The 27,924-nt window shown below is 56.3% G+C and overlaps 4 protein-coding genes across 9 annotated transcripts in view; 2 read left to right on the top strand and 2 right to left on the bottom strand.

Annotated features, from left to right (window-relative positions):
• The window catches only part of STK40 (serine/threonine kinase 40), a 39,229-nt gene extending 37,102 nt beyond the window's left edge, over positions 1-2,127 (top strand). For both annotated transcript variants that reach the window (XM_062190984.1, XM_062190983.1), the window contains one exon: positions 90-2,127. In XM_062190984.1, coding sequence (XP_062046968.1) covers positions 90-308 — 219 coding nt within the window. In that variant the 3' untranslated portion in view covers positions 309-2,127. The remainder of the gene's footprint in view (positions 1-89) is intronic.
• Positions 2,128-6,662: 4,535 nt separating this feature from the next.
• Positions 6,663-7,978, top strand: EVA1B (eva-1 homolog B). The gene is made up of 3 exons (XM_062193258.1): positions 6,663-6,734; positions 7,060-7,156; positions 7,296-7,978. Exons 2-3 carry the CDS (start codon positions 7,090-7,092, stop codon positions 7,730-7,732), a joined length of 504 nt encoding a protein of 167 aa, XP_062049242.1. The 5' UTR covers positions 6,663-6,734; positions 7,060-7,089; the 3' UTR covers positions 7,733-7,978.
• A 673-nt stretch (positions 7,979-8,651) lies between these two features.
• SH3D21 (SH3 domain containing 21) lies at positions 8,652-22,662 on the bottom strand. Of its 2 annotated transcripts, XM_062193257.1 has the most exons (13): positions 22,518-22,662; positions 22,204-22,294; positions 21,970-22,025; positions 21,834-21,879; positions 21,607-21,707; positions 21,424-21,510; positions 21,225-21,267; positions 10,700-10,793; positions 10,557-10,609; positions 10,359-10,453; positions 9,072-10,204; positions 8,920-8,983; positions 8,652-8,851 (listed from the first exon to the last, which is right to left on the bottom strand). In XM_062193257.1, the coding sequence occupies exons 1-13, from the start codon at positions 22,527-22,529 to the stop codon at positions 8,768-8,770; spliced, it is 1,959 nt and encodes a 652-aa protein (XP_062049241.1). In that variant the 5' UTR covers positions 22,530-22,662; the 3' UTR covers positions 8,652-8,767. The 2 variants fall into 2 exon arrangements, with proteins under 2 accessions (XP_062049241.1, XP_062049240.1); XM_062193256.1 differs by lacking the exon at positions 22,204-22,294.
• Positions 22,663-25,735: 3,073 nt separating this feature from the next.
• The window catches only part of THRAP3 (thyroid hormone receptor associated protein 3), a 72,437-nt gene continuing 70,248 nt past the window's right edge, over positions 25,736-27,924 (bottom strand). For all 4 annotated transcript variants that reach the window (XM_062190981.1, XM_062190982.1, XM_062190979.1 and 1 more), the window contains one exon: positions 25,736-26,071. In XM_062190981.1, coding sequence (XP_062046965.1) covers positions 25,850-26,071 — 222 coding nt within the window. In that variant the 3' untranslated portion in view covers positions 25,736-25,849. The remainder of the gene's footprint in view (positions 26,072-27,924) is intronic.

The following is a 27,924-nucleotide window of genomic DNA, read 5'->3' as shown; positions in this document are numbered from 1 at the left end:
GAGGGGAGCCACAGGAGCCAGGCTGCTCAGCACTCACCGCGCCGTCTCCACTGCTTTCTGTCTCTCGCCCCCACATCTGGGCCCCGCAGGCGAAGGTGACGGAGGAGTGCTCCCAGTACGAGTTTGAGAACTACATGCGGCAGCAGCTGCTGCTGGCCGAGGAGAAGAGCTGCATCCACGAGGCCCGGAGCTGGGTGCCCAAGCGCCAGCTAGGCAGCGTGCCCCCCGTGCGGCGGCTGGGCCACGACGCGCAGCCCATGAGCTCCCTGGACACAGCCATCCTGGCACAGCGCTACCTGCGCAAGTAGCAGCCTCAGCAGGGGCGTCAGCACCAACACCACCTCTTGTGCCCCAGCCGAAGGCCTGGCTGGCGGGCTGGATCCTAGCGTGCTGGACTGCCCCAGGTTGCAGCGGGGACGGGGCAAGGCCGGGGACAGCCCAGGCCACACGTGTGGTCAGCAGAGGTACCACGAAGCTACCTTTTGGAATGATTGCCTGATTGTTTGGTTTTTTTAATCTGAGAAGCCTAGATAACTAATCTGCTTTTAATCATGACGTTTTAATCTACCTCTGTCTCTGTAACCATGCTGTCTCTGGACTGAGTCAGAGCAAGGAGGAGGGGCATACCACCCGCCCCGGTCCAGACAGCGGACCGTGCAGCCCGCGGCTGGCTCCCCACACCCAGCCCCTCCCCAGCTGTCGCCACCCCCCTTCCCCCGCCAGGGCCCTCAGTCCAGGCTTTGGAAAATCTTCACCTCATCTTAAGCTGAATTCAAATATATTTATTTTTTTACTGAAACCAATTTCTCTCCCATCTCCAGGTGGCTGGGCCCATGGACATCAGGGGGTCACGGCCCGCCCAGGGCTCCCTGCCGGCCCCAGGCACAGAGAAGCCCTTCTTGCCAGCCCCTGTGCCCCTGCAGCCTGTCAGCCCTCTGCTGGCGGCGATGGGGAGGCCTTCCCAGCCTCGGCTCTGTCTCCCACCTCGGGAGTCACTGAGGCGCCAGGCACACGCATTAGCCCTGGCTTCCTTCTCCCTCCTTCGCTGTGGTACCGAGCTGACGTGGGCACACGCATGAGGGCTGCTTGGTGGCCGGGGGGGGCCGTCCCTGCGCCTGGCGTGACCGGGTGGCCCTGCTTGTGTTTCTCTCATTCCCCACCGCACCTGCGGTCACAGAATGGCCAGGCCCCTCCCCTCTGGCCCTGGCCTCCGTGGGTGGGGGACTCTGCCCCACCTGGCCTGGGAACAGCACTGCTGCCCTTTTTGAGCCGAGACTGAAGTGATGCCCGTCTTGCCAGAAACGCTGTTCTCACCAGGATACCCACCCTGCGCACGGGGCCTGGGCCCCCAAGTGTTCCCTCCGGCCTTTCCTTGCTCCCCAGTGGCTAGGTGACCGAATTTCCCAGATTGTGAGCTCCCCTCCCTCCCCCCAAAAGCTGACTCACTGTGAGTGACCTTGGGCAAGTTCCCAAACCTCCTTGTGCCTCAGTTTCCCCATCTGGAAAAAATGGGGCCACCTCTTGCCAGCAGTAGCAGGGCCGCCCATGCCCCTCCCTCCCACCCCGTGCCCCCATCCAGCACTTGGGCACCTCGTGCCTCTGCCTCAGTGGGCCCTTGGGAGCCCACCTGAGCCTAGCACTTTCCCTGCCTGCCAGGCTCTGCCTCCGGCTCAGCGTCAGCTGCTGAGAGCCAGGGTGTGGTGCGGTGGGGTGGGGATGCCCCCTTTTCTATATTTATTTCATGAAAGTCTCCCAAGGGAGCACAGGCGCAGTCGGCCCAGGGTGGGTCAGAGGCAGGGTCGTCCCGGCAGAGCCCCTGCCCAGGGCCACCCAGGCACCCTGGGCTGCTTCCCACGTGTGGTCTTTCCTGACCTCTTCAAAGCAATATCCTCGGGTCCGCGTAGCCCCGTCAGACCGGCCCGCCTGCGGTCAGCCCAGGGGCCTGACACGATCCTGGCGAAGCAAAGGAGAGCTTGGGTCTGCCCTCGCTGGGTGCCACACACTGAGAGAAGTCCTGTTGTAAAGACACAACAAAATGGAAAAAGTCACAAAAAAGTTTGTATAAAGACATATTTTTGTACTACATGGGGACTCTTCCTGCATGTCAGCAATAAAACTTCCTGATCTGGAGCCACGGGCCGTGTCGTCTGCATTCTTGCCCTCCCTGCCTCTCCCATCCCAGCCTGGCAGCGCACAATCCCCAGCTCAGGTTCCCATAGCTCCTAGCCCTGCCAGCAGGTGGCACCAGCCTCCTGGTCTTGACCTTGGGAGGAAGCCAGGACTCTCCAGCAAGCGCCCAACACCCGCCAAGTGCCCAAAGCAAGACTCCTGCTTGGCTGCATGTGGCAACCAGGGCCACTGTGGCTGGAAGAATGTGGATCCCCTCTCTAGCTAGCCAGACTGCCCACCTGCCCAGCCAGCGCAGCTGGGGTCAGGAGAGGGCCAGGCCAGGCCTTTTCCTGTACCACCCGCCCCTTCCCTCCTGCCCCATAGGAAGCCAAGCGGGGTCTTCCTTCCTTTCTTCTTTCCTTCCTTCCTCTGCCTAAATTTAGACTTTGCGAGTGCACATCCAGAGCACCGAAGCCAGAAGCAGGCTAGCCCCTCCTCCAGCGCGGCAGGCCCACAGAGTTCATGAGCCAGTGCCCAAGCCCAGGTCCCAAAGGAGCAGAAATCCATGCGGGCAGAGCCCTTCCCAGGCAAGGATCCAACCTCAAGAGGGGTGGCTCCTCTCCAAGACAAAAGAGGCCTGCTTCTTAAACAGTGCTCCAGAGCAGGCCTCAGCCCACCCTCCATCCACGTTGCCCTGGTGGCCAGCCTCCACGTGAAGCCTGCCCATTCAGTACCTGTCCCAGTGCACGCCAGAAGGTGCTGGCTGCTCCCAGCCTGGCCCTCAGGCTCTGCCTGCCGCTTCCCTGGGCAGCGTCTCCGTTTGCAGCCTTGTGGATGGGCGTCTCCCAGGCAGCCACGCCATCAGGCTTCCGTCCAGCCACACAAGGTGGCAAGTTCCACACCAGCAGGGATTCGTGGTGCTCACACATGGTCCTCAGAAGGGCCTTGCACACAGCTGGCAGCTGCCCCGAGTTTTCACTGGGAGCCCAGGAAGCAAAGCGGAGGGACATGTCAGGAAGATGGGTATAGTCAGTGTGAGCACACGGAGACTGTGACCACCCCGGGCCCTCATCTCCCCTCCTGGTCTCCCCCCTCCACTCATGCCATAGTCCAGGCGCCACACGGCAGCCAGAGTGAGCTTTTCAAACCTCAAATGGTGTCCCTCCTTAGCACTCTTGGACAGCACCCATCCCATACAGGAGCTGTCCAGAGTCCTGGGGCCGGCCCTCGGCACGGAGGTGGAGACGCCCTCCGCCCTCATCAGAGTGCCTGGCTTCAAGTCCCAGCTCTGCTTCTGATGCCAGCTTCCTGGTGTGCACCCTAAGAGGCAGCAGCTGATGGTCCTAAGTCTTGGGTCCCTGCCACCCATGTGGGAGACCGAGACTGACTTCCCAGTGTGACTTTGGCCTGGCCTAGCCCTGGATGTTGTATTTGGGGAGTGAACCAGCAAACAGATCTTTCTCTCCCTCTCATAACAATTTTAAAAAGCTCTACACCATGAGGCTCCACGCCTGGCTACCTCCCACGCCTCTCAGCCCCTTGCTCCTCACACTCTGCTCCTGAACAAACCACGCATGCTTCCACCCCCTGGCCTTGCACTGCCCCTTCTTGCTGGGAAGGATCTTCCCAGATGTTGGCATGCTCCCCCCCGTCACCTGCCGCCCATCTGCTCATGTCACCTCAGAGGCCTCCTCTCACCACGCCCACCTGGTCCTCTCGAATCCCTTTCTCCATCCAGTTTCCTCCATCATGCTGATCACAAGCAGACACGCCCAGGCCATCTCCATCCCCCTGACTCAAATGTTGACATCCGTGGATGAGGCGGGCGTGCTTGCTTTGTGCTCACTGCAAGTTCAGGATGTGGACACGGTGCCTTGGGGAGGCTGGCGGCACGTAGAAGGCGAGGGCTGAGGGCTCTGGGCAACCCCGTGAGGCAGGCAGACCCTCTGTCTTGCACAACACACAGACTTATTTATAACTCTCAGTCAAGAACCTACCCCAAGGCCAGCGCTGTGGCGTAGTAGGCTAAGCCTCTGCCTCAGGCGCTGGCAATCCTCGGTTGCTCCTCCTCCGATCCAGCTCTCTGCTGTGGCCTGGGAAAGCAGTGACACATGCCCCAAGTCCTTGGGCCCTGCACCCACGTGGGAGACCTGGAAGAAGCTCCTGGCTCCTGGCTTTGGATCAGCCCAGCTCTGGCCATCGCAGCCATATGGAAGATCTCTCTGCCACTCTTTACTGTGCCTTTCAAATAAATAAATAAATCATATATATATATATGGGTGTCCCACATACTGGGGCACATGCCCCTCAATACACTGTCATTGCAGCCCAGCCACAGCACACATCACTGCTCCTGTGGACATGCCAACATGCTCTCACCAATTCACAAACAGCCAGTCACACACGCACCCTGAACAAAGAGGGACACTGCCCACGGAAGCCCACCCCAGTCAAGCAGTGCTGCAATACCGCCCAAGTCAGGGGCTCAGTTCTGGCCTTATCTTCACCTGCCAGCCCAAGGTCACACAGCGGCTGGTCACACCCCGTCCCCTGCGCTCAGTGCAGGTGCCTAGGGCTCTGGCCTTATACTGACTTCTCTGCCCCCTGCTGCCTTGCCCAGCTGACACACCTAGTAAACCTGTCTATGGGTATAGGACTTGGGGCTCCACCTGCCTCTCTGCCACCACCGACTTGGTACCTACGGAAACCTCAAATCCAGCGCCTCTGACTCCTGCAAAGTCCACTTCCTCCTGCGGGCTTCCCGCAGGTGCCCAGCCCTTGACTCCCTTCTCCCTCATGTCCATGCCCCGTGCAGGAACTCCCTTAGGAAAACAGCCTGAATCTGCCCCCTTCTACCCCCTCCACGGCCGCTCCAGGCCTGGACAGGAGCCGCCTGCCCGCTGCACACCCTGCTTCTGCTCTTGCTCCCCTGCGGCGACACCCCCCCCCCCCGCCCCGGGCTGAGCCACCACCCAGATCTTCCCCAAGTGCTTGCTCCTAGGCGTGGCCCACAAGGGCTCACCTGTCACCCCCCTGCTGCCACACCAGTCCCATGCCCCAGCAGCCTCCTACCCTGGGTGCCTGGCCCCTGCTCAGCTCCCTGCCCCCACCCAGCCCAGGGCCTTGGAGCCCCTGTCCTTTCAGCCTTGGAGCACTCCCCTGCCCTGAGATGAGGTTTGTCTGCTCCGGTCACTGTCACATCCCCATTCCTAGGAAGTGCAAGGGACCTGCGCTCAGCACGTGATGGCGAGCGGGCGGCTGCACGATTTATACTAGCACGTGCCCAGCCCCACGAGGGTACTCAGGCAGACGGACCACAGACGCAGACAGACGCGGACATGGCAGGACACCTCCGTGCTAGCTCACAGCACACACAGCAGCCACGGACCCCGCGCCTCTCCAGTCGCTCCTGCTCTTTCCCTGTCTAAACCTGCCCCCTACTTGAACCCAGTCAGGACAGAGGGAGTGGGGGGTCTCCAGCCTGGACAGGGAGGGGGTCGCTGCCCCACGGGCCTCAGGCAGCGCCTTCAGCTATGTCTGCAATTTCCTCTCCCCCTTCCTCCCCTCCTCCTCTAAGGCTCCCGCCAAGAAGGCCTCCCCCTCGCCCCAGCTCCAGCAGAGAGAGGGGGGCTGGGAGACCAGGCAGGAGGAGACCCCAGCCGGATAACACATTGCACGCAGCAGCCCCAAGCCCAGGTAGAAAGGTACGCGTGTGCCCAGGCAGGCTCAGCCAGGGAGAAACTTCGCATTCTGCTCCAAGCGGCTTCAGCTCCGTGCAGAGCAGCACATGCGCACGGGAGCGCACACGCACACACACACACACACACACACACACACACACACGGAGAGGCCCCCCGCTGGGGTCTGCAAGACTAGCCTGGGCCTGGCTCCACACCGAGTTCAACAATCATTAACCCTGAGACAAGACCAGAGCTCCGCCAGCTGGCCACACTCAGGCCTGGGCCCTGGGAGGAGGGGCTGAGGGTCTTGGGGTGCTGACAACCTCTGGGAGACCCGGGGAGGAAGGGCCAGCTGCCCCTGACCGAGGCTGCTCTGGGACCCCCCTCCCTGGGGGCCTCCCGGGAGGGGAGGCAGGGTACAGGCAAATGATCTAGAGCCCCAGATCCAGGGCCAGCGAGCGCTGGGCTCAGATCCTGACCCTTTGGTGGGGTTAATCTCTAGGACTCTGCAGAGTGGGGTTAATGGTACTGCAGCCACAGGGTGGCTCCTAGGACCAGATGGAGGTTAGCTCATGGCCTGGCACCTGGACGGGACCCCATCACTACTGCTGTTGTCATTCGGAGCCGGGGGCGGTCCCTGCCAGGGCCTCCCCCGCGGCTTCCTGTTGGGGGAGCGGCCGGCCAGCTCCCCTCGCGGTGGCCGCTCCGCTCCCCTTCCTCTGCAGCGCTTTCCTCCGCCTCCCCGCCCCGCCCCTCCTCAGTCCTCGGAGGAAACTTTCCGCCCGCTGGTCCCTCGGCCCGAGTCCGGCCCGCGCTGCCGCCGCCTGGGAGCGAGCCGGGCGGGCGGGGCGGCCGGGACCGGACGGGGCGGGCGCGGCCGGGCCCCGGGTGTATGCGGCCGCCGGACGCGCCGGGCCGGGCAGCCCGGGTGGCAGGGCGCTGACGGTGAGTGAGCCGGGCCTGTGGGCCCGCGGGCCCCGCGAGACGGGCGAGGGAAGGGGCTTCCCCTCTCCGGAGCGCGCCGAGGGGGTTACGGAGGTCGTCGCGCTCAGGGTGGGAATCCGCGCGAGCGCCGAGTCCCTGCAGCCAGCTCCGCAGCTCCCCGGGCTGGGGAAGGATCCCCCGGACAGGGCCCAGGTCTGCGACCAAGTTGGGAAACCGCGCTCTCCAGGGTGGGACTTGGGGCGGCTCCTCCGGGGATAGGGGCAGCCCGAGGGGGCGGCGGGCGCGGGCCCGGGCCAGCTCCGTGGCTGACCCGCCGACCTCGCAGACTGACAAGGGAGCTGCCCCTCGGAGCAGCATGGACGCGCCCCGAAGGGACATGGAGCTGCTGAGCAACAGCCTGGCGGCCTACGCGCACATCCGCGGTGAGCCGGCGCCCCTTCCGCCCCCCCCCCCCCCCCGGTGCCCCTGGCCTGCTCCCAGCCTCCCTGCCCCATTGCCCGACAGCGGCTCCACGTCGGGGTGCCGGCCTGGCCCTCCGTGACCTCTGCCCTCTGCCCCCAGCTAACCCCGAGAGCTTCGGCCTCTACTTCGTGCTGGGCGTGTGCTTCGGCCTGCTGCTGACCCTGTGCCTCCTGGTCATCAGCATCTCCTGCGCGCCCCGTTCGCACCCCCGGGGCCCCGCGCTGCGCCGCGACCCCCGCAGCAGCACCCTGGAGCCCGGGGACGACGACGAGGAAGAGGACGAAGAGGACACCGTCACACGGCTGGGCACCGACGACGAGCTGCAGGGCCCCGAGCTGTCGCCGGAGCCCGATGGGCCCCTCAGCGTCAATGTCTTCACGTCGGCCGAGGAGCTGGAGCGCGCGCAGCGGCTGGAGGAGCGCGAGCGGATCCTGCGAGAGATCTGGCGCACGGGGCAGCCGGACCTGCTGGGCAGCGGCACGCTGGGGCCCGGCTCGTCGGGCACGGGCACGCTGGGCCGCGTCCACTATTACTGATGGGCTGGAGCCCCGAGCGTTGGACACGCCAAGGGAGCCCACAGCTGCCCCAGGACCTTGGGACTCTCTTGGCTCCCACGCTTCCCTGGTGCTACTGGGCGTAGACGGCCAACCGCCGAGGGCGCCCTTCCCCGGTTCTGCCCGAGGGCCCTGGGGTGGGGGGGCGGGGGTCAGGAGGCAGGGCCCCCAGCCCCTCCAAGGGAACTGAAAAGGCAGAGGCGAAGTGACCAATGAAGGCTGCATTCTCAGTGACTGGGTCTGCTTGTGTTACCCCTGCTGCCGGTGGTCTCCAGGCTCCTGCCGTGCTGGGAGCCCACGGTGGAGACACCACTCCCACCCCGGCTCCCCCCAGCACGCGTTTGTGTCCACTTCACGGACGGACAGGAGCGCGCTCCTCTGCCACCCTACCCATTCCTCACACATGCATTCTTTCCCCGCAGACGGCCAGGCACACGTCTCCGTGTCCCCCACTGCCCTGGCTTCACGGCCCGACACTGACGCTAGGTACTGCCAAGCCCCCGGGTAGCCATGCGTGCCTGAACCGGGACGGTGGAGCTTGCGTCTGAGCCGGGGTGTGCGTGCCCGTGGGCCGCCTGGGAGGAGCCCCGGCTCCCGAGCCCTGCGCTCCGCCCCGCCCCTGGCTCGCAGCTGGATTCCGGAATCCGGGCCTGCGGGCAGAGGCCGACCCCGCCTGGGCCCCTCCTGCCCTCCAAGTCTCCAGTGCAGGGATGGAGTCCGAAGGAGACACCAACCCCCCCCCCCCCCCCGCGCCCGCTACCATCCGGTGGATAAAAATAGCCGCGCGCAGGCCTTGGGAACGGTAATGGGAGCCACATGTTGGCCAGATGTGCCCGCGAGAGGCCGCCAGGAATGCGCAGGGCCGCCCGCCCCGCCCCCGCACGAACCAGGAGGGCATGGCGCACGTACGAGGCACTTTACTTTCTTGCGTTTCCCCAAGTTGTGTGCAAGGACGTGGGTGGCCCGAGCCGGCCCTCGCTCAGGTCGGCCCGCTCGCCCGCCCAGCCAGCCCCGCCCTCAGTGCGGCTGCGGCTGCGTCTGCGTCTGCGCGTGTCTGGAGCCCTGGGCCGGGGACTTCTGGCTCCTCCGCAGCATCTGAACCTGGTCGGGAGAGGGCGTCAGGGGAGAGCCCGCAGCCACCGCCTCCCCCGCAGCCACGCCCCACCCACCTCCAGCCAGCGGCGCTTCTCCCTCTCGCTCTGGAGCTCCTCCCAGATGTCGGTCATTTTCCTCCTGCAGACGCGACAGGCCGAAGTGAGGGCGTGGGGCGGGCCCCTTCCCCCCCCACATCCCCGCCCCCGCCGTGGGCCTGCCCGCTTACTCCAGCTGCGCCCCCATCTGCTGCAGCGCCGTCCGTAGCGACTGCACCTCGTCCTTCAGCGTCACCAGGTCGCCTCTGTCACGCCAGCCCTCCGGGGGGTGGACGGTGGGAGTCTCTTGGGGGTCTGGAGTCTGCTGGCTAGGATGTGGGCGCTGGCGGGCAGGAGCTGCCTCTTCCTCCTGCCGCTGCGGAGCCAGCTGCTCTTTGGGGGGCACCTCCTCCTCCAGTGTGGTCTCCACTAGCAAGGCTGTGGCCTCTTCTGGGGGGCGGGCCTTCTCTGGGGCAGGCATGGGCCCGGGCTGGGGCTGGGGCTCGGACCCCCGCGAGGAGTCGCCGTCCCTTTTACCCAGGGGTCTCTCTGAGCATTGGGCGGGGGGTGAGGGTTCGTCTGGCATGTGGGCCATCTCCTGGGATTCGGGCTCCTTGGCCACAAGGCTCTTGACCCCCAGGGCTTCCTCGGGAGAGAAGTGGTGTATCTGAGGGTGGGCTCCCGGCGAGACGACCACCTCGGAAAGCACCTGCTCCGGGGTGGGGGCCTCATCCCCCCGAGCGGCCACCGGGTCAGGGGCTTCCTGCTCAAGTGGGACTCCTGTAGCAGGGGCATCATCTGCAGGAAAGACCACCTCTGGAGAAGAGGCCTCGTCCAGGGCTGGGGTCTGTTCTGGGGTGGGGTCCCCCAGAGTCCCAGTCTCCTCTGGGGTGGGGGTCTGATCTTCCTGAGGCAGGGTCTTGTCTGGGCTGGAGGCTTTGTCAGCAGCCAGGATCCTCTCTGGGCTGGGGTTGTCTGGGGCAGGGGCCTGGTCCTCCTGCATCCGGGTCTTCTGGGGACTGGGGACTCGGTCAGCAACCGGGATCCTCTCTGGGCTGGGGTTGTCTGGGGCAGGGGCCTGGTCCTCCTGCATCCGGGTCTTCTGGGGACTGGGGACTCGGTCAGCAACCGGGATCCTCTCTGGGCTGGGGTTGTCTGGGGCAGGGGCCTGGTCCTCCGGGGGCAGGGTCTTGTCTGGCTCAGGGACTTGGTCAGGAGCTGGCATCTTCTCTGGGCTTGGGGTCTTCTCTGGGGTGGCAGTCTTGTCCGGTGTGGGGGTTCTAGTCATCGCAGGGGCCTTTGCCAGACTGCTCCGCTCCTCCCCCTGTGGGGAAGAGGTGAGACTTTAGCTGGGGGCTTGGATACCGTGAAGGTTTGAGTCTGCGTCCCCTTGGCCTGGGATCCTGCACCTCTGCACCCCAAACCTCTGGGACCAGCCCTGGCCAGTAACCCCACGATCCTACACTCGGGCCCCTCACCTGACTGGATGCTGAGCGCTGCCGGGGAGGCTGGGTCTTGGATCGCTTCCTGCCAGGGCAGCTGGGACCGCCACCGAGGAAGCTGCCGTTGGTGCCTAGGAGAGCAGAGCCGCAGGGACCCAGGCCCACACTGACCCTCAGCACAACCCCCTACCCCCGTCTTCCAGGTCCACCCCATGGCGGGAAGACAGCCCTTACCGGATGCTCGGGAAGGGCGCTTCTGACTGTCCCCGCTGGCGGTCCACAAGGGCCTGGAACACATCCTCATCAGGCCCGGGGTGGGGGCCGGGGGGCGCCTTTCTCTGTACCCTCCCCCCTCCCCAACCCACCCTGCTCCTCACTTGGTTTTGCTGGGCCCAGGGGGGCTGGTCACTGGCTTCTTGACCATAGGCAGGAATGTCTTGGGCACCAGCTTCTTCGGTTCCTTAACAGGAGCTGGGAGGAAAGAGAGGTGAAAATTTGTATTTACTTGAAAGACACAGACACAGAGATCCCCCATTTGCTGGCTTAACTCCCCCAAAGCCTGCAGCAGCCGGGGCTGGGCCCCGCCAAAGTCAGAAGCCAGGAACTCCATCTGGCTCTCCCACATGGATGACAGGGACCCTCCTAGTTCAGCCACCACCTGCTGCCTCCTGGGGTGCACATTAGCAGGAAGCCGGAACCGGAAGCAGAGCCAGGACCTGAGCACTCTGCTATGGGAAGCAGGCATCTTAACTGCTGGGCCAAACGCTGGTCCCCTGCCAGGATTTTTTATGCACACTTTGCTGAGCCCCGTCCCCTGCCAGGACCCATGGCTGCTTCCTTGGTTGAGACCTCATTTCTTCCCTGACCATGACGACAGCCTTCCCCCTTCCAATCTCCCCTCAAACTTCTTCATCTTCTCTGTGTCCCAAAGGGATCTCACCCCACCTTAGGAGTTTAAGCATCACCAATGGCTTCTAAATTTTCAACTCCAGCCCTTTGTTCTCCTGAACCCCAGACTCGTATCTGATTGCCCTGTCAATATTTTCACTTGGAGAGAGAGCTGGCATTACACATGTCACAGATTCAAAACCAGTGCCTTGCGGCCCAAGCCCCATCTTCCCCTTTCCCAGTGTTCCCACTTGGCTCAGACAACCAAGTGAGGAGGTGTCCCTGACTTCCTTTCCTTATGCCACACATCCAAACCCTCGGCAGATCCCACCCACTCTTAGCATCAAAATGCACCCCGAATCCAATGACTCGTCACCAGCCCCGCCACCTGCACCAGTTCTAAGGTTTGAGTGACTTAGTGTGTGCAGGGGCTGGGAAGCCCTCCAACCTGGCTTCGGCTGCGCCCACCCTGCCTATGGGATGCTCTTTCCACAGCAGCCTCCGTGAGCCCATATTCTGTCGGGAGAGCAGACATAAACCAAACTGGGAAAAGGTATAGTGTGTGAGTGCTATGACGTGTTTCCGATGAAGGATAAACAGGGGAACAGACAACTTGGAACAAGCAGAGAAAGCCCCACGTAAGGGACGTCAGAGTGAGCACCTGCAGGTCGTCACAGGGACACGCATATCCACAGACACATAAGCAGCCGCTCGCAAATGGCCTGACACTTAGGCACACACACAATTCCGCACAGGCTCACGCCCAAACCCGTTGCCAGTGTTGTACCGTAGTGGCTAAGGGCATGCATTCTGCAGCCAGACACCGGGCTTGGAGTCCCAGCTCCACCCCTTGCTAGCTGTGTGACAAGTAGGACAAGTAACCTCTCTGTGTCCCAGTGTCCTTACCCACCACACAGGGAAAACAACAACACACACCTGGGAGGGCTGCCGTAAGGTCTGCGGGACTTAACCTGTGCAAGGTGACTCTTGGGCAAGTACCGAAAGCCCCATCAATGTTAACGAGACTCCTGCGCCACAGTGCAATTGTATCCTGCTTTGGACACGCTGCTGGCCACTCTTGGCCTTAAAAGAGGTCAATCTCAGAAAAAGGGAAACGAAGGCCAGAAAGGTGGCAAGAGACACTGTGGCTGCCGAGCCTGGGACCTGTGACAAAGCTGGGGTGCCAGGATCTGCTCCCTTGGCCTGCTACAAGCCAAAGCTCAGTCACCACACAGCGGTGCCACCCTTGTACGGACGCGCTTCCTCGGGAGGGCTGAGCAGTCTGGCAGTTGGTGTCTTCTCCAGAGGAGGACTTCCCCGACGAAGGCCACCAAGACGCTCCCAGGCCAGGGTCGACACGTGAGCTCATAAACGGATCATAAAACACCGGAGAAGGCGGGTCCTGGACAGTGCAAGTCGGCACACAGCACCCCGCGGACACTGAGGTTATCAGGCAGAGAACGCAGAACAGCTATGTGCAAAACATCTGAAGGATGCACACGCCACTAAGGGACCACCAGAAATCGACAGGCAGGGGCTGGCACTGTGGCATAAAGGTTTAAAGCCCCAGCCTGGGCCGGCGCCGCGGCTCACTAGGCTAATCCTCCGCCAAGCGGCGCCGGCACACCAGGTTCTAGTCACGGTCGGGGTGCCAGATTCTGTCCCGGTTGCCCCTCTTCCAGGCCAGCTCTCTGCTATGGCCCTGGAGTGCAGTGGAGGATGGCCCAAGTCCTTGGGCCCTGCACCCCATGGGAGACGAGGAGAAGCACCTGGCTCCTGCCTTCGGATCAGCGCGGTGCGCTGGCCGCAGCGCGCTGGCTACAGCGGCCATTGGAGGGTGAACCAACAGCAAAAGGAAGACCTTTCTCTCTGTCTCTCTCTCTCTCTCTCACTCCATTCTGCCTGTAAAAAAAAAAAAAAGCCCCAGCCTGCAGCGCCGGCATCCCATATGCCAGTTCAAGTCCCGGCTGCTCCTCTTCTGATTCAGCTTTCCTGCTACTGTGTCTGGGAAAGCAGTAGAGGATGGCCCAAGTCCTTGGGCCCCTGCACCCATTATGGGAGACCCAGAAGAAGCTCCTGGCTCCTGGCTTCAGATCGGCTCAGCTCCAGCCATTGTGGCCATATGAGGAATGAACCAGCAAATGGAAGACTTCTCTCTCTCTGTCTTTACCTCTCTCTGTAACTCTTTCAAATAAATAATAAAAATCTTGTAAAAAAAAAAATCAACAGGCAGATCTGGAAAAACAGTCGAAGAAGAAAACTACTAGAGTTGAAAATGGCATTTTTAAAAAATAACACAATGGGGGCCGGCGCTGTGGCTTAACAGGCTAATCCTCCGCCTTGCGGCGCCAGCACACCGGGTTCTAGTCCCGGTCGGGACACCGGATTCTATCCCGGTTGTCCCTCTTCCAGGCCAGCTCTCTGCTATGGCCCGGGAAGGCAATGGAGGATGGCCCAAGTCCTTGGGCCCTGCACCCACATGGGAGACCAGGAGAAGCACCTGGCTCCTGGCTTCGGATCAGCATGATGTGCCGGCCGCAGCGGCCATTGGAGGGTGAACCAACGGCAAAAAGGAAGACCTTTCTTTCTGTCTCTCTCACTATCCACTCTGCCTGTCAAAAAATAAATAAACTAATTAATTTAAAAATAACACAATGGGGACAGTTCAATGGTGCCAGCAACCCATATGGGTACCAGTTGTCCAGGCTTCTCCACTTCCAATCCAGCTCCCTGCTAATGGCCTGGGAAGGCAGCAGAAGATGGCCCAGGTGTTTGGGCCCTTACCACCCATGTGGGAGACCAGGATGAAGCTCCTGGCTCCTAGCTTCAGCCTGGACCAGTCCTGGCCATTGCAGCCATCTGGGAAGTGAACCAGTAGATGGAAGACCTCTCTCTGTCTGTCTCCCCCTCTCTCTAACTCTTTCAAGCAAGTAAATAAATCTTTAAAATTTAAAAAAAAAAAATGCCTGGGTTCAGAGCCCCAGCTCTGTCTCCAATTCCACTTTCCTTTTAATGTGTGCACTAGGAGGTGGTAGTGATGGCTTAAGTTCTAGGGTCCCTGCCAACTATGAGAGAGTCCCAGAGTGAGTTCCAGGCTCCAGGCTTTGGCATCACCAGCCTTGGCTATTGCAGGCATTTGAAAAGTGAATAAATAGAAGATTTCTATTCTTATTCTCTCATTCTCTTTCTCTGCCTTTCAAATAAAATGAAAATAAATTTAAAAACATTTTTTTTTGAAAAGTGGAAAAACAGTAGCCAGTGCTGTGCATAGCAGGTAAAGCCACTGCCTGCAGTGCCAGCATCCCATATGGGAACTGGTTGGTGACTTGGCTGCTCCACTTCTGATCCAGCTCTCTGCTATGGCCTGGGAAAGCAGTAGAGGATGCTCCAAGTCCTTGGACCCCTGCACCCATATGGGGAAATGTGGAAACAGCTCCTGACTCCAGATCGGTGCAGCTCTGGCCATTGTGGCCATTGTGGAGCGAACCAGCAGATGGAAGATCTTCCTCTCTTTCCCTGTCTCTGCTTCTCTGTAACTCTGCCTTCCAAATAAATAAATAGATCTTTAATTTTTTTAATTTTTTAAATTTTTAAAATTTTTTTTTGACAGGCAGAGTGGACAGTGAGAGAGAGAGACAGAGAGAAAGGTCTTCCTTTTGCCATTGGTTCACCCTCCAATGGCCGCCGCAGTTGGCGCGCTGCGGCTGGCGCACCGCACTGATCCGATGGCAGGAGCCAGGGGCTTATCCTGGTCTCCCATGGGGTGCAGGACCCAAGCACTTGGGCCATCCTCCACTGCACTCCCTGGCCACAGCAGAGAGCTGGCCTGGAAGAGGGGCAACCGGGACAGAATCCGGTGCCCCGACCGGGACTAGAACCCGGTGTGCCGGCGCCGCAAGGCGGAGGATTAGCCTAGTGAGCCGCGGCGCCGGCAATAAATAAATGTTTAAAAAAAAAAAAAAAAACTGAAAAAGTAACATGGGCTGGAAGAAAAAAATTTGCAAATCATGTATTGGATTAGGGATTTATTATGTGAAATATATAAAGAACTTTAACTCCATAGTAAAAAGGCAACCCAATTTTTAAAAAATGCGCAAAGAACCCAAATAGATATTTTTTGAAAAGAACATATACAAAGAGCCAACAAACATATGAAAGGGTGTTCAACACCATTAACCATGAGAAATGCAAATCAAAACAACAATCGGATACCTTATGCCCACCAGATAAAAGCAAATATCAGTGCAAATGTAGAGCAACTGTCAGCCTCATCCACTGCTGGTGGAAACAAAACGGTACAGCCACTTCGGAAAACAACCCGACTGTTCCTCCCAAAGCTAAACATAGCAGTGGCATATAACCTAGCAATTCCAAGAGAAACAGAAGCATGTCCATTCAGAATCGTGTATTTGAATGTTCACAGTGACATTATGCATAATAGCCAAAAAGTGGAAACCAACCGAATGTCCAACAATGAACGAATGGATAATAAAACATGGTGCATTCATCCAAAAAGAAATGAACTAAATACACGGCACAGAATGAATGAACCTTGAAGACAAGAAGTGAAAGAAGTCCATTACGAAAGTCCATGTGTTGTAAGATTCCATTCACATGAAATGTAGGTGAATCTGTCAAGACCTCGTAGATCTGATTGCCCAGGGCTGCTGGGGAGACAGGGAGGTAGGAGATGGCTAAAGGCTAGGGAGTTTCTTTTTGGGGTGATGAAAATGTTCAAAAATGGATTGTACTGACTTTACACAACTCAATATATACCAAACATCACTGTACATTAAGTGGGTTGTATGGTGCATGTTACATAAATTACATCTAAATAAAGTCACCACCATTTTATGTTTCCACCAGCAGTGAATGCAGCTTCCAGTTTCTCCACAAAAAGCCAGACTTGATCCACAGACCAGAACTGGCTGATTGTCAGAAAACATTTTAAAAGACAAGATGTAACGATATGCTGTAAGTTGAGAGTCAAAAGGTAGAAAGAGACATATTGTAAAACAGTAACCATAAAGAGAGATGCAGTGGCTTTAATACCAGACACAGCAAGCGTTAAGACAAGTTGCTAGAGGGGAAGGAGGACAGGTCCTGTTGACAGACACAATGCAGCACAGTGAGAAATGTGGATGTGCCCGCAACAAAGCCTCAAAACCCACGAAGCAAACACTGAGAAACCTGAAAGGAGCAACCAATGATTCAATAATAGCTGGAGATTCTGGGGGTAAAGCTGTCGCCTGCAGCACCAGCACCCTGTATGGGCGCTGGTTCACGTCCCGGCTGCTCCACTTCCAATCCAGCTCCCTACTAATGGCCTGGGAAAAGAAGCAGAGGACGGGCCAAGTGTTTGGGCTCCCGCCTCCCACATGGGAAGCCTGGAAGCAGCTTCTGGCTCCTGGCTTCAGCCTAGCCCAGCTCCAGCCGTTGTGGCCATCTGGGGAATGAACCAGAGGATGGAAGATCTGTCTGTCTCTCTGTAATTCTGACTTTCAAATAAAAAAATCCTTTAAACTTTTTACTGATTTATTTAACTGAAAGGCAGAGCAACAGAGATTTCCATCCACTGGTTCACTCCCCAAATGGCCACAGCAGCCAGGTCTAGGCCAGCCTGGAACTCTGTCTGGGTCTCCCACATGGGTGTCAGGGGACCAAGCACTTGGGCCTCTGTCCACTGCGTTCTAGGTGCATTAGCAGGGAGTGAATGGATTGGAAGTGGTGTAGCCGGGACTCGAACCAGCACTGACGGATTAGGGTGGGCTGCTGCTGGTGCTGCAAGCAACAGTTTATCCTGCACACCACAATACCGGCCCCTACAATTTTAAATACAGTAGAAAAACATTTTTTAAAGGATTTGATTGTATTAACTGTCTGATGAGACTGGAAGCAAAAAAAATGGAAATGACAAAAGGACCACCTGCAAATATGACTGCGTGTAACAGGATTAAGAGAGACCACTATAAACAACAACAGAAATAATCAGAAAACAGATACCTCACCCACACTCAAGAATTCTGGCCTGACTTTTCTATGACTTTTAGAGAAACTGAAAACATAGCTTAATATCTTCCCATAATGAAAAAAACAGGGCCAGATGAATTTACAGACAACTGTTATTGGCTTTCAAAGGAAGATGAGTCCTATCTTACCTAAGATCTACCAGATCATTAAAAATAACCGAGGGGCCAGGTTGATATTGGTAATCAGATAAGCACGGTACAAATACATGCAGATTGAAAGCAAAGAATATTGGGAAAGAATTCCGATAGCATAGGAACTGATAACAAACAGAACCAAGCTGGATTTATCCAAGGAGTGCAAGTGCAGATTAGAAAATTCTACAAATTTTACCCACCACGTTGACAGATCAAAGGAAAAAACCCATCATCATTTCAAGATTCACATAAACAGAGAAAATTCAATCCTCATTCTTGATAGAAATTCTAGGTGGAAAGAGAAGGGATCTGACCTTGACAACAAGATACCTACAGAAGACGTGAGCAAGCATCACCGTTAACTGAGAACACTAGAAGCATTTCACTAAGAATCAGGACTCGATGATGATATTCAGTATTACTACTTCTACTCAGTACTGTATTAGAGGCACCTGCTGGCCAGCGCCGTGGCTTAACAGGCTAATCCTCCGCCTTGCGGCGCCGGCACACCGGGTTCTAGTCCCGGTTGGGGCGCCGGATTCTGTCCCGGTTGCCCCTCTTCCATGCCAGCTCTCTGCTATGGCCCGGGAGTGCAGAGGAGGATGGCCCAAGTGCTTGGGCCCTGCACCCCATGGGAGACCAGGAGAAGCACCTGGCTCCTGGCTTCGGATCAGCGTGGTGCGCCGGCCACAGCGGCCATTGGAGGGTGAACCAACGGCAAAAAGGAAGACCTTTCTCTCTGTCTCTCTCTCATTATCCACTCTGCCTGTCAAAAAAAAAAAAAAAAGAGGCACCTACTATAATAAAACAGGAAAATAAACAAGGAGGGGCTGGCGTTGTGCTGCATGAGGCTAAGCCTCAGTCTGCAGCACAGGCATCCCATACGGGTGCCAGTTCGTGTCCCAGCTGCTCCACTTCCAATTCAGCTCCCTGCTAAATGGCCTGGGAAAATAGTCGAAGATGGACCAAGTCCTTGGGTCCCTGCGCCCATGTGGGAGACCAAGAGGAAGCTCCTGGCTTTCGTCTGGACATTGAGGCCATTTGGGGAGTGAACCAGCGGATGGAAGACCTCTCTCTCTGTCTCCCTCTCTGTAACTCTGCCTCTCAAAAAAATAAATAAATATTAAAAAAGAAAAGAAAAACGGCAGGAATGGAAAGAATGCAGCGAAACTGTCGTCATCTAGAGATGGCCCAACTGTTGTCACAGGAAACTTACCAGGAGCTACAGACAAACTATTGAAATAACAATTTTTATGGCTGGCTATGAAATCAATATAGGAAAATCAATGCATTTCTATATTCCTGCAATGATTAGAAGAATATGTAATCTTTTAAAAGATACAACAAAAACTCTGAGGTATCCAGGACTACCTAGGAATAATCCTTATAAAAATTGTGTAAAACTCACAAGTGGAAAATAAAATGATGTTGGAACTGATTGTTCATATAGAAAAGGGTGTAATTGGAACACTCATTTAAATCAATGCTACTTTGATGAAAGCAATTACATATGAAATGCAACACTTCAAAAGTGCTAAAGACTCTTGGTTCTTCTCTCTTGGCTCTCTCTCTTGGCTCCTCTCCTGCTCTGGCTGTCTCTCTTATACTCTTTCTCTCTCTTTTTCCTTTGCCGCCCCTTCACTCCAGTCTGTAGGGTATTTCCCAATAAACCCTTTCCCTTAAAAAAAAAAAAGTGCTAAAGAAAATATAGCCAACTGTCTGTCTGAATTTGGGACAAGAAGGATTTTTTTAAACAAGAAACATCCTAACCATTGACTGCACTTAATTTAAGAACTTCTGTCCATATAGAAGAAAAAAGGTCACAAACTTCAATCAAATATTGGCAACATACAGGGCAGGTGTTGTGGCAAAGTGGGTTAAGTCACTACCTGAATGCCAGCCCGAGTTCTGGCTGCTCTGCTTACGGCCCAGCACCTTGCTAATGGTCCTGGAAAAGCAGCAGAAGATGGCCCAAGTGCTTGGGCCCCTGCACCCATATAGGAGACCCGGATGAAGCTCCTGGCTTCGGCCTGGCCCAGCTTCAGCCACTGTAGCCATTTGGAGAGTGAACCAGTAGATGTAACATCTCTATCTTTCTGTCTGTCCCTTTCTCTGTAAATAAAAATAAATCTTAAAAACTTTTCTAGGTTGATTTATTTATTTGAAAGGCAGAGTTACAGACAGAGAGGGAGAGGCAGAGAGAGAGGCCTTCCATCTGCTGACTCACTCCCCAAATGGCTGCAACAGCTGGAGCTGGGCCCACCCGAAGCCAGGAGCCAAGGGCTTCATCTGGGTCTCCCATGTGGATGCAGGGGCCCAAGCACTTGGGCCATCTTCCACTGCTTTCACAGGCCATCAGCAGGGAGCTGGATCAGAAGTGGAGCAGCCAAGACTTGAACCGACAACCATGTGGGATGCTGGCACTGCAGGTAGAGGCTTATCCTACTTTGCCATTGCATTGGCCCTCCAAGAAAAAGTTGGAAGGAAAAAAAAAAAAAAGATATCACCTGGCCTAAGTTTCCTTCCTTTTTTTTTTTTAAAAGATTTATTTATTTAGTCATTTGAAAGTCAAAGTTGCACACACACACACAGAGAGAGAGAGGTCTTCCATCCAGTGGTTCACTCCCCAATTGGCTGCAATGGCTGGAGCTGTGCCGATCCAAAGCCAGGAGCCAAGAGCTTCCTCCGGATCTCCCACATGGGTGCAGGGTCCCAAGGACTTGGGCCATCATCTGCTGCTCTCCCAGGCCATAGCAGAGAGCTGGATTGGAAGTGGAGCAGCCGGATCTTGAACCGGTGCCCATATGGGATGCCGGCGCTTCAGGCCAGGGCATTACCCTGCTGCACCACAGCGCCGGCCCCCTAAGTTTCCTTCTAATGCAGGAAGTCATTTGAAGAGTGAACCAGCAGATGGAAAATATCTCTCTCTCTCTCTCTCTCTCTCTCTCTGTATCTCTTTCAAATAAAATAAATCTTTTAAAAAAAGAAAATCAAAAACAAAACAAAATATTGGCAACATGTATACCCATAAGGAAGTGGTATCATGCGACTGGCGCTGTTCTGTAGCAGGTAAAGCCAGTGCTGGCATCCTATGTGGGTACCAGTTTGAGTCCCTGCTGCTCCACTTCTGATCCAGCTCTCTGCTATGGCCTGGGAAAGCAATAGAAGATGGCCCAAGTGCTTGGGTCCCTGCACCTGCATGGGAGACCCAGAAGAAGCTCCAACCATTGTGGCCAATTGGGGATGGAAGATCTCTCTCTCTCTCTCTCTCTTTGCCTTTCCTTCTCTCCATGTAACTCTTTCAAATAAATGAATAAATCTTAAAAAAAAAAAAAAAGAAGTGGCATTCAGAAAACAAGGAGACTTTCTAATATGCATTTTCATAGTTTTTTCACACGTTGCATTCTCAAAGAACTCCTACAAAGTATTAGAAACCAGAGAAATGCAAGTTAAGTTCACAATGAAATGCTGCTTTATACCTTTGCAGATTCACAAAAAATGACATCTGCTACCACAGGGCGATACAGGGCACAGAATTCAACTGGATCCCTTTCTGAGCCACTGAAGGCCGAGTGTGAAAGTGTAGTCACGCAGATACTGAGCCGCACATTTCCCTGCTACGTGAAACAAATCTACATTCACCGACAGCCACATTCTCAAGGTACGTCGAGAAACACGAACACACAGACACACCCAAACAGACCCACCAGTTGATTCCCACACATTCCTGGGAGCTCCTGTGGGGGTTTACTGGAGCACTGGTGAGCTGTGGGTGTGCAGGGGCAGCAGAACCGGTGGGTCTCCCAGAAGGCACCCCCAAATCCCAGGCACCCACCTCCCTGACACCCACCTGATTCCCGAGATGCCACTTTGCGTGGGCCTAGCTTCTTGACCTGTGCAGAAAAGGAGTATCAGACCCCAAAGAGCCGCCTCGCATCTGGGACCACCCTCCCTTGGGGGGACCCTCCAGCTGGCTCTCGTGAGCTCCACTACCTCCAAACCTTTCCAAAACTGCCTGCCCACTGTGGCATGTGCGGCTCGGTACTCACGGGGGGCGGTGGGAGCACAAAGTTGTCTGGGAAAACTCCTCTTCTGCCTTGGCACTCTCCCAGCCACCACCCCTTATCCTCGGTGGTCTGAAAGGGGAGGTGAGCGGGGAGGTGATCGAGTCCCCTAGACGCCCCACATCCGGGCCCCAGCCCTCCTCAACACCCTTCCCCAGCCCTCCCTACCTTCCTCAGTACTTTCACCTCGTCCCCCCTGCGCAGCGCCAACTCGTCCGGCGCCTCGGGCTGGTAGTCAAACAGGACCCTGTAGGTCTCAGGGTGGGAGACTACGGGCAGGTCAGTCTCTTGGCGCCCGGAGCTCCCCCATCAGTCAGCCCCTCCCTCCTCCATCAGGGTAGCTGCTTCCCCCAGCCCCAAGTCAGAGTGGCTTGACAACGGGGGAGGGTGCTCACCTGTCCGCAGGTAGTCTGGAGGACTGTCATAGGCCAGGGTGCTCAGCTAGTGGGGATGGGCAGGGAGGAAAAAGATGAGCCCCCACCTACCCCAGGAGGGACTCACTGCCCCTGTGTCCGCTCTGACCCACTTTACCTTGGGAGGCCGCTGGGCACCAGGGCAGATGGAAGGCATGTCTGAGTTTCCAAGGCCTGGAGGGGGGAACAGGGAGGTTAGAGGGTTGCCAATTCACAGGCAAGGTCGTGGGACAGGGTCAAAGGGGTCACAGTGTCAGGAGGTGTGAACCACAGGCTCATGCCACTGGGAGAGTCACTGGAGATCGCAGAGACTGGTCCCAGGGGTCTCGGGGTCACAGGGTCGAGGTCTCACTTGGGGGCCCACTGTCCAGCAACTCCACAAAGTTGGATGGGAAGGCTCCCAGCTGCCCGTTCTTCTTCCCCAGCCACCAGCCGTCCTCAATCTAGGAAGGAGGAGGACTTAGGGGCTTCTAGTTCGGCCCCAAGGGTCTGCAGAACTCTCCCACCCTCGGCTCTCCCCGGGGACCCCCTCCACCCTTGCCCACTGGTTCTGCGTCTCAGCGCGGCTCGCCATTGCCATGGCCCCCACTCCACTCCACCCTCCGCCCGCCCTCGGGAGAGGTGCCCCGTCGTCTTCCCGAACCCTCTGACCGCCTCACACCTCACCTCCTTTATCATTTCCACAATCTCCCCAGTTTCCAGGGTCAGTTCGTCCGCCTGCTCCGGGCTGTAGCTGAAGTTCACTTTGCACCATTTTTGGGGGCCCGGAGATGCGGCGGGGTGATCTGGGTCATACGGGGAGTGAAGCGGCTTGAACGGGACCCAGTCCGCTAAGCTGGGGGAGGGGCTGGCCACGAGCGGTCACCGTGGGGGCCACTGGGCCCCGCCCTAGGGCGGTGCATTGTACTCCAGGGCCAATCAGAGACCGCAAAATGGCCTCACGGCCCCTCCCACAGCCGGGCCGGTCCCCGAGCCTCGCTGGCTCCACCTGTCCGCTGGCCTAGGCGCTTACCTCGGCGGCGCGCACAGCGCGGTCTCGGCACTTCGCCGGTGGCCCTCAGTGTTTCTGGAATCTCCTGGGATTGAGAGCACCGGAAGGGGGCGCTCAGCTCCCAGGCGGTCCGCGCCGGGACCCCCAGCTCTCTCCAGCCCCAGCCTCACCTGTACCAGGCGCTTAGGGAAGAAGCCGAAACGGCCATCCAGCTCTCCTTGAAGCCAGCCCGGTGCGGGCCCCTCGCGCACCTGCCGGACCACGTCCCCAGGTGCCAGACTCAATTCGTCCTCCTTCTGCGCGCGGTATCCAGCCAGGACCAGGACCTCTGTGGCGAATGACCGGGCGGGGCGCGGCTCAGAAGGGCCACGGCGGGCGCGTCCCCAGGCGAGTCCCAGGCTCCGCGGAGAAGACAGCGAGGGAGTTGGGTGGTGGCGCGGGCTTGTGCTGTTCCCACACGATTGCAGAGAATAGCCCCCCAGTCCAGGTGCACATACCCATGGCTTCCCGGGAGCCCTCCAGAGCCTGGCAGGTACTGCTGGCGGCCGAGTACTGGGCCGGAGAGAAGGTGGGATGGGCTGTGAGCCCGAGGCCGAGGAGGCGGAGAGCGAGCCGATAGGTCGGGCTCCAGGTGTTGGGAGTGGGTGTGAGGAGGCGGCCCTGATCAACAAGTTGAGCCCCCAACCCACGGGTGAGAGCTCCAGGGTCACTGGCCCGTGCTGGGGTCACAGATCCTCAGATTCTTTCTCACCCACCAAAATTCGAATCTAGCTGCTTCCTCTGCTCCTAGCCTTGGCCCTGAGGCTCCCACCCACCACTGACAGGGCCCATCCCAGGCCCATCCTCTTGGCTCGTTAAGTTTTTAGCTGCAGGGGAAGGGGTGGGGAAAGGCACATACCTGGGTGGGGCCCCCAGCAGGCAGTGACTGCTCTAAGCTAGGCCTTGTGTGTAGGTGGCGCCTACTCTGGGTTCACACAAAACTATTGTGCGTGTACTTCAACTCTCCCCACTCTCCCCAGCCTGGTCCCCATCCCAAACCCTCCCCCAACCACCGCCCAGAGGAAGGGGAGGGCAAAGACAAGACCCCCTGCTTTGGGGGACCCTAGGACCTAGTTTGGTTTCAGAAAACACCTCCAGCTTCTCCTTGGGGGGAAGGCAGGAAGAACTGCACTTTTATCTGCCTTACAGTCAGCTCAGAGCCGGCCAGAGTCTGAAGGTTAGAGCCCACTTAAAGCCAGTCCCACGCGGCCTGGGCAGGTAGTCTTCCTGCTCAGTGAACACGAAAGGCTGAGTCTGTTAACTACACCCCTTGACCTCTGCCCCAACACAGAGCAAGCCAAAGTCCCTGCCCATGACACCACAGTGCAAAAACCTGGTTCTCCTAGGGTGTCCAAGGTGCAGGATGAAGGAAAATCAGGGGGGTCCAAGTGGGGAGTTACTGCTGGGCAGAGGAGATGCTGCAGTTCCATGCTAGGGACAGCTGGGGGGGGGCGGTGGCTCCTGGGGACAGGGCTAAGCAGAAGTCTAGGCACAGCCCCCACACCTGCCTTATCTTCTTCAGGTTTCCTGAAACTGCTGTGGTTGGCATCTACCATCCCCCTCCCACACACACACACACACACACACACACACACACTCCAGGGTAACAATGAACACAAGCCATTTACATCTGCCACTTCATTTATTGTTTTTATTTGCAGGAGGAGTTGAAACAAATTTTAAGGATGTTTTTCATTTTTTCCCCCCTAAACATGAATCATCCAAGTAAAACCAACTTAACTATAGAAATGTAGCAAATAAGAGGAAAGTAGCACAACAACCCAAGAGGCAAAGGCAGGGGAAGAGGTGGGTGCAGTCCGCATATAACATATGCATAAATGCCATATGACTCACCTGCTCAGGACCGCCTCCCCAGAAGGCAAGCACAGGACCCATTTTAAGAGGATGCTCTCCCCCCAAATATCTGAGAATGTTTCAACTTAAAGCTTACGGTTAAAAAGAGAAAGGGGAAAAAAAAAAACTAACCAAAAACACACACCAAAAAAACCCCACGAACCACCCAGCCATAACCACCTTCCTTAATCGATCATAGGAGTTTCTTTTCATTTTATAAAAAGATTACTAAAAATATTGAAAAAATTATTTTCTCATCTTATATTTGTAAAGATAATAGAATTCAGAAGTTTCTTAGAAAACAGACCAGAAACTGCCCTCCAGTTTCCACCCGTTGCTGAGAGGATCAGCAGGACTAGAAAGTTTAGGAACTGGAGCTGCTGGTGGAGAATGGGAAGCCCAGCCCGGAAGAAATCAGAAAGTTCAGGAGCAGGGTGTGGGGGTGTGGCCAGGAGCAACTCCATGCGAACATGGCTGCGCAGAAAAGGGGAACACTAGGTGGTCAGACAGGCCTTAAACTCCTCCTTGACATACAAAACCAGTTTTTATAAAGATCCAAGCAGTTTGGTCCCAAACTGAGGTGAACACTTCAATATTTATTCACATGCTTTGTTTTTTTAAGAATCCAAGTTGCCCAAATTAAATCTTTCTGCTATTACTACATATGCCTAAAAAGAAAAGAAAGGGCTTTTAAAATCAGGACAGGGGAGAAGAGACTGAGAATCATCAATTAGTCCTCTTAGCCTCAAATGAAATGAAATGAAGAACAAAACTGTTGGCTTCTAATAGGAAACAAACCAAAATCCAAGCATTGCTCTCCCTCCCTACCCCAGCCCCCACCCACACCCCCACAACAAATGAGAAACACAGCTGCAGCCCAGTATGTTGTGTTCTCGAGAGCAGGGCCTGACCCCAGGCTCTGTGGCCAGCCCCTTCTGTCCAGTGGGACGCAGCGTCAGGGATGCTTTCCACTGCAGCAGGATTCTGCGTGGCTGGTTAAGGGGTGGGGGTGGGATTTTCAGAATCTTCTTGAGGCTCCTGTTTTAACTCCTCACCAGCCATCTTCCCAGTGCCGCTCTCCCCTGGACAAGGGCTCTCTCTCCAAGAGCAGCCCCTACTCAGTTGTAGGCTGTAAATTGTCCTTCTCTTCTCGGTTCTCTGTCCCACTCTCGTCGTCTTCGATCTCCCCTTCCTCCCCACTGAACTTGTCATGGGCCCATTTGGGGCTGGTACTCGATTTCCGGAACATGAACCGGCCCCGACCCCGGGGAAAGGCTCCTCGGCCCCGGCCCCGGCTCACCCATTTGTCACTGCCTTCGCCTTCCCGGTCATCATGCTGAGAGGAAAGAAGATTGCCATCAGTGTCAGGGCAGCCACCCAAATGTACCTTTCCCAGAATAACCTGGGCCCAAACCCAACCTTTTCCTCTTTTTCTGTCCTCACTGCTGTTGTGCCACTGGTTCAGGTCTAAGGGCGTACCAGCTGCGTGCACTAGGAACTCTCTCCTAAGGGAGTAGCTTGGGCATAATGAGAAAACATTCACCTAGCACTAAAGCAGTATCTCACTGAATCCTCCCCTCTGCCCAACCTATCACCTCCCACTAAGCAAATGAGGGAACACAGTTAAGTACCGTAAGGAACTTCCCATATTAATTAGTACATGGCCTCTCAAAGGAGGGGTCTGAGAAAGCCCATCACATGAAAATGTGGAACTATGTGAACTGGGTGGTGCTTAGGCAGCTGGAAGAGCATCATTCAGAACACAGCAGGGATTCCAGCTCTTCCCAGCACTCTCTACCCACCCTCCACCCATCTTGTCTCTCCCCTCTTTAGTTTTTCATGCCAGGAGTGTGTTGGCAAAGGGAAAACACTTACTATATGTATCTCAAAAATCCCTATGATGATTTCATGAAACAAAGGATCCAATGAAAGAATGACAGCATTCTGAAAATCATACATTACCTCAAAGAGTTTAAACCACCCACCCAACAAGCTAGAGCCTCAGGCTCGCAGAGCTCAGCTTAACCACACACAGCAACCAGGCTGGCAAGGCTTGTTCAGGCGGCAGACAGGGGAGAGGGGAAGGACTTTACATCGCTCCCACTCGGGCACTACCCTCAGCCCTGCCATATACATTTCCCTAGAGACAGGCTCAAGGGTCCTCTAAAAGCCTCAAAGCAGTTCCCAGTAGCCCTAGAGAAGTGAGGGTGACTCTGCACAGTGATAAGAAACCTGTTTCCTAGCTGTGCAATGACTGCAGACCCATGCCAACCATTCTACTGGGGATGAAGATTGAGCTGCAAGTTGACCTTGGCTGCAACGCTCAGATACACACCTGCTGGAGTCTGAGCCTGCTATTGACAGAGCAAAGCCAAAAGCTCACTGACTGGCTTGGTATTCAGCCTAGAAAAAACTCCAACCAGACAGAGGCCCAGAAGCTCATGGGAAAGATCAACAGCTTAGATCAGAGAAGCTCCAGTGGCATTTCACGCTGGAGGCAGATCTCTTTTCTTAAGGAGATCCTGAGTTGTCTTTCCTGTCAATCTTGCCCTGGGGAGTAGCAAAGTAGAACTCTGGCATCAGGGGAGGGTGTGATGGCTCTATCACAGCAGGGAGGCTGAAGATAGGGGTAGGTGAGCAGTAAAATCAGTTCACAAACTAAAAAGGCAAGAGCAACACTCCTTGCTTATTCTAGACTCCAAAGAACATCTTAGATGATAAACTCTTTTGAGAACAGCACAGTCTCTAGAGAATACTCATGTAGCAAACACTACTGTCCAAAAAGTGCACATACCCCAGTGCAGTATGTCTGCACATTTAATCACAGGGACCGGCACTGTGATGCACTGGGTTAAGCGGCTGCCTGTAGCATCTGTGTCCCATATGGGTGCTGGTTCAAGTCCCAGTTGTTCCACTCCTGATCCAGCTCCCTTCTAATATGCCTGGGTAAGCAGTGGAAGACAGCCCAAGCATTTGGGGTCCTGCAAACTCATGAGAGACCTAGAAGCAGCTCATGGCTCCTGCCTGCTGTAGCCATTTGGGGAGTGAACCAGAGGATGTAAGATCTAACTCTGCCTTTCAAATAAATGAATTTTAAGAATGTAATCACAGTTTTGGACCAACTAAGGCCTTGGTATCAGTTACTGTATGTGCCCAAGGCTCTCTAGCCCTTCCTGGTTATCCCCAGTC

This window comes from Lepus europaeus, chromosome 5 (genome assembly GCF_033115175.1).
Source record: "Lepus europaeus isolate LE1 chromosome 5, mLepTim1.pri, whole genome shotgun sequence".
Classification (NCBI taxonomy): Eukaryota; Metazoa; Chordata; class Mammalia; order Lagomorpha; family Leporidae; genus Lepus; species Lepus europaeus.
This window is presented reverse-complemented; position numbering and strand designations above follow the sequence as displayed.